We start from the raw sequence: 5322 nt of genomic DNA, 5'->3' as shown, positions 1-5322 counted from the left end.
GGTTGATGTCATTGTCCGGCCCCTGCTCCGGGATGGCATTCCCGCGGAGCTGTGGCTGACAGGTGCGGCACGTTGACTGTTGCAGCGCTGGACCCGTTGCTAGCAAAACGTTTCTTCGCGTCGCTCTCGTGGTCATGTCATCGCTCTCGCATCCACGAAACATGGCAAACGTCGCGCCGCATCGGACGCCAGGGACGGATATCTATCTGTGGGGTCTGGCACCATTAAGCACAGCCGCAAGCTGCGGTGCGGCGATGGCACTCGGGTTATTTATCGACGTCGGGAACCCTGGGCGACCACTCCACGCAGTTCCTCAACGACAAGGAAGACCGGGCGGTGCACCTCGCCGACCACGGCACAGAACAAGCACCATCGAGGCTGCGCAGCGCCACACCGACCCCGAAGTCCCGATTTGCGGTGTGCCGCTGCGGCACAGGCCCGGCCATCGTGGGCATTGCATTCCGGCAGATGTCGTCAAGATGCACCACGGTCAAACAGGTGCGAGAAGAGGAGAGGAGAGGAAACCACTCGAGATCGCCGATGCAACGAGCCCCGGCGACTACCAGCTGAACCAAAGGGTTTCTGTTGGCACCAGTGGACAGAGACATTCACTTGCCCTGATTGCGTCACATTGCTCGAGGTTGAAAGCCAAATGGGCGACCTGATCATCCTGTTGACGAATTACCTCTCGCCGACCGGACCGGTGCACTACCCGAACATGGCAGCGCGAATGTATCTAGCAACAGTCAGCCGGCAGCGCCAATGAAGCGCTGCGGCGTTGGATTGCCAAGATCTTTGCATCTGGCAGAGTCCACCACAGACCCTCGAGCTGAGTGAGCCATGCGATGCAGGCCTGGGGCGGGAGCAAGACAGATAGCACTTGCGACAGCAGACAAATGCACGACGCCATGCCATGCCATGCACGCAATGGCAGAGACTCTGCGATGAATACTTCTAGTACTCCCTGCTGCTCCACATGAGCATCGGCCATTGGCTGCTGTCACGGCTAACGCCTTATCTAATCAGCCGCACCTGATGCATCCCCGACACCATCGGCGAGCCAAGCAGCGGCGAGATCACCTGCCAGGAAACTCTAAACCCGCCGTTCATGATCGTCGACTCTGGGGATACCTGCCTTCCCTCGTCGTAGGCTTCACCTTTTTGAAGACGATCTCTGTGCGTCGGATTGATCGGATTGCAAAAACACTTGATTGCCTTTTGAACCTCTCATCCAACTCAACATGTTCCAGGTTCGTATCATTCGGAATCCAGTCAAGTGGTGACCATTCGCCTTCGATGCTTACACGCCGCAGCCAAACCCTCAAGACCATCTTCATCTGCGCCTTCACAGGGCACGGTCGGTCATCTTGACCGCCGAAGAGTAAGCCTCCGTCATTACCGTCTGCCAGCATCTGTCTAACCATCCCCAGACTCGTCGAGATCCGCGCCGCCCAGCGGACCTTTGAGGGCGCCTACATGCGCACCGCCCTCTCGCAGTTCTCCTTCGCCCTCATCATCCTCAAGATCTTCACGTCCGAGTTCTACGCCATCGGCGCCCTCTTCGCCGTCTACGGCGCCGCCGTCATGCTCGTCGCAATCTACCGCCGCCATGAGGGCAACCGCCAGTTCTTCACCTCCCCCAAGGAGGACGCCGACGGCTCCGTCTCCGTCGTCCGCAAGTTCCGCACCTCGGGCAACAGCGTCGCCCTGCTCACCGTGCTCAGTCTGGCGGCGTACGTGACGCTGTTGGTCCTCACGTGGCAGCTGGTGCAGTGACCTAGTTTTGGTATGGGATGGGAGAGCATAGGGATTGCACAGGCAGTGCGGAGGACGTTGGACGGAGTCGGTGCTCGTCACCATGGAGACTAGGACGGGGCCTCATCGAGTTGAGATGGCAGGACCCGGTACAACTAAGCACGGCAACGACACGGCAGCAGTTCGTGTCTCGAAACGCCAGACCCCGACGACCGAGCCAACGCTTTCGGGATTCTGATCAGGTTGAAAGCCGCGACGATAGCTGGGCCACCGAGAGGGCTCCCAAGGAGGCAGCTGAAAAAGGTCGTCTGCTATCTGCTACGTTGCCGTCTCCAAGTTATCGCCAGGCAGCATCTCGGTGCATCGCGTACGATCATTCCAGGGCATCTGTGTTTGAAATATCAAAAGCTATTCACATACGGCCCAAGGCAATGACACTGGGCTGACGAAGAGTTCATGCCGGACATCGCGGGCTTTGATATAGTACACGACCACTTCAGGGTGCCATGGAGGACGCCGAGTCATACATGTTACTTTCAGCGGTATATCAACACAAGGAGCCATCCATCGCAGAAAGCAGTACGCTCGAGGAGATGGTCTATTCATAGAGAAAATAAATCAACTACCTAAACATGTCTGGGGGAAGTGATGTGGGTTTTTGAAGGGCTCATCAATCAGAAGCGTCAAATCTACATAATCGTAAAGGGGGTGTGACGGAGAATGGGAGGGAAAAATAAACGAGTGCGGGGGCAATGGTGTGAAAGAGAGAATACGAATCGAAGAAAACGAGGAAAGAAAGCAAAAAGAATGAAGAATCGAACATGAAGCCGTCGTCAGAACCCTCCGGAATGCGTGTGTGTACCCCCCAAATGCTGCTCCCCCTTTTTTTTAACCTTTCCCACCAGTACTTCCTTCCATCCAACTGCACCTCATCCTATGTAGTCGCTGATGGTCATCGCCGAGGCCAGGAGGTGGAGTTGACACTACCACGACTATGCGCCGTCGTGGGAAGCGGCGCTCCGTCCGTGAACCGGGTTTCCGGCACCATCCTCCCTTGCGGCCCCACCCACTCCGCCTCCGCGCCTGTGTTCACACACCCAAATTTGACGTCCCTTGCTCGTATGTCTTTGACTTCCGACAGAAAAAGCGCATCGTCCCAGAGCGTAGACGTGTCAAACTGTCCAGCCAGACCGCAGAAAGTCATGGTTAGCAACGACAGCAACAGCAACGGCAGGCCGCATCCCATCCTCTGCGTATAAGCTGTTTGTAATCGAACTGACCAGAAGCACACATGATGATTCTCTGGTTCGCGCCGTCGATTGCCCCGAGGATCCATAACTTGGCGTCTCGTGTGACCCCCGTGTTGCAGGCCTCGTCAAGCTTGGGCCTCTGAACCAGACAAAATGCACTTCCTCCTTCAGGGGTTGTGTCGCAAGGCCGCGTCGTTTCTCAAAATCCCCCCAATATCCTTTCGTTCAAAAACGTCCTCGCCTTGCTGAATTTGGATACAAGCTCCCCAGTCCCTTTTTTTGAACCTCTCCTCTCTCCTTTTCCTCCCAATGAAAGAATCGAAGTCGCTCAAATGCTGCTTCCGTTACTGCGCCGGGCTGCATGACGCCGCTTTCAAAGCGGTTGCGGGTATCTTTTGAATTTCAAAAATGGTCCGTTAAATGCAAATGCTTCCTGTTTTCCTCCGCTTCTGTTGTTATATAGCTGACTTGTAAAGTCTAGTGATCGTTTCGTAGTCTTCGGGGAGGGCGAGAACTGGCTTCGTCGACAAGACCTTGTCTTCACGTCAGAGCTTACTGCTCGCGGCTGTCGTCATAGCTCCATTCGTATCCTCCCTCGCTCGACTTGGTGTAGGTATACGGCTGCTCCCAAGATCCGTAACCCGCGGGTGGCACTGCGCCGGCGGACAGAGACGCGCCTTGCGGGTCAAAACCGGCCACGGAAGTGGCAAGCGGGGTTGAGTACATGTCCATCGACATGGTCGATGATTTCCTTCCAAAGGAGCGGCCTTGAGGCATGCCGGCGAACTGGTTCGGCATCTGGGCTTGGCCGGGGAACGGCACCGAGCCGGCTGGTACAAAAGAGGCCCAGTTCATCTCGTCGCGAATGTTGGGATCGGTGTTGATGGCTGTCCCCCATCCGGCAGGGCCAGGCCCTTGAGGAGTGTACGGCGAAAAGGACGGCGTGATTGGCGACTCCTGCGGGTACGACGTCCACGTCTCGTTCAGGTTAGAAGGCTTTGCAGCGCCGGAAGCCGCGTCATGCGGCATCCAATTTGCCATTTGCTGACCCTGAAAGTCAAACGAACGAGAGGACGAGGACGCGCCAGAGGGTACTATTACGCTGTTAGCAACTCCTCGGCTTTCAATCAAGCGCATCAGCTTACCCCCTTCGACGCCCGCCGGTCTCATTGCGGGCGGGGCCATGTTTGCTGGAGGCATCGCCACGTGCTGATACTGCTGGTATTGGGACATGTCCGGCGACTGGCCAGGAGCCATAGCCGGGGACGAAGACGCAGACGTGACCTTGGGCCCTGTCGAAGCTCGGGATGGCGCCTTTGGCCGCGCCTCTGTCGACTGCGGTGCCGGTGGCTGCTCTACGGGATAGAAGCTGCACTCCTTCTTCAGTCTGATGCAGTTGATACATCTACCCAGGGTGTCGGAAGGCGAGGGGATGCAACGGATCTTCCGTCGACGACAGTGTCCTTGTCGAGCATCGTCAGCGTGTTTCCCCGGGTCTGCCACCGTCCAGCGAGGACCGGAACGGCCAGAGACTAGCACTTACCACAAGCTACCGAGGTTCGATGGTAACCTAGCTTGTTTCTCTTCTTGTCGTTCGCCAACGCAGCCTGGCTTGGGTCGGGGATGTTGGCCTGCCGCGGTCTGACATTAGGCTTAGTCCTCGAACGTTTCAACTTCAGACTCGCCTGTGGAAAGGATTCCTCGCGCTCCTTGATTGATTGATCGTGGGATCTCGGGACCATCATCGGAGGACCCGGAGCCGGCGCGCTGTAGCCGGGCGCGTACCCGGGGTGAGACATGTCCACCTCGGGAGTGTTGGGTAGGGGAGGATACTGGTAGGACATGATGGAGACCATCTGCCGCCCACGTCCAATGATGCCACGAAGCTGATGGTCCTTTAGCAATGTCGAAGTCAGGGTCCGCGGGGTTGCTGTGACATATGGTGATGATGCAACTTCGGACGACGGTAGAGACAGAAGAGCCAGGACGGAATCCCGAAGAGCAGAGATGCAGTCTCCTCCTTTGACGATGTCGGCAGCGATTGTGACTTGCAACAGACGATCAAGACGACGTTGTTATGGTAACCCCTGAGAGTACAAAGTGACAGGCGAGATGTCTGTTCCCTCCACAACAAGGGATTGATGGGGAAGCATCAACAAATGGACGTCGGAAAAGGGAAACCAAGCTTCGCGGCCGGCAAGCGCCTCCTCGTGCAATAACGCGGGCGCAGGGCCAATGCGGACACGGGACGGGGGCAAGAAGCGAAGATGGCAACGGGCCAATCGAGATGAGTGAAAGGGTCGAGCCTGGCTGCGAG

At 57.0% G+C, this 5322-nt stretch overlaps 2 protein-coding genes across 2 annotated transcripts; one reads left to right on the top strand and one right to left on the bottom strand.

Moving 5' to 3' along the window:
• Positions 1 to 1241: 1241 nt before the first annotated feature.
• On the top strand, positions 1242 to 1776 carry CGGC5_v001148 (uncharacterized protein; the record flags this gene model as incomplete). The annotated part of the gene is made up of 3 exons (XM_032030018.1): positions 1242 to 1250; positions 1314 to 1381; positions 1431 to 1776. 3 exons carry the CDS (start codon positions 1242 to 1244, stop codon positions 1774 to 1776), a joined length of 423 nt encoding a protein of 140 aa, XP_031890342.1.
• A 1781-nt stretch (positions 1777 to 3557) lies between these two features.
• Positions 3558 to 4849, bottom strand: CGGC5_v001147 (uncharacterized protein; the record flags this gene model as incomplete). Its single annotated transcript, XM_032030017.1, has 3 exons — positions 3558 to 4099; positions 4151 to 4468; positions 4549 to 4849. 3 exons carry the CDS (start codon positions 4847 to 4849, stop codon positions 3558 to 3560), a joined length of 1161 nt encoding a protein of 386 aa, XP_031890343.1.
• Positions 4850 to 5322: the final 473 nt, after the last annotated feature.

Source organism: Colletotrichum fructicola (assembly GCF_000319635.2).
Source record: "Colletotrichum fructicola Nara gc5 chromosome Unknown KSG_Nara_v1_contig01, whole genome shotgun sequence".
NCBI classification, from domain to species: domain Eukaryota; kingdom Fungi; phylum Ascomycota; class Sordariomycetes; order Glomerellales; family Glomerellaceae; genus Colletotrichum; species Colletotrichum fructicola.
Note: the sequence above shows the minus strand (reverse complement) of the source record. Positions and strands in the feature narration are given on the sequence as shown.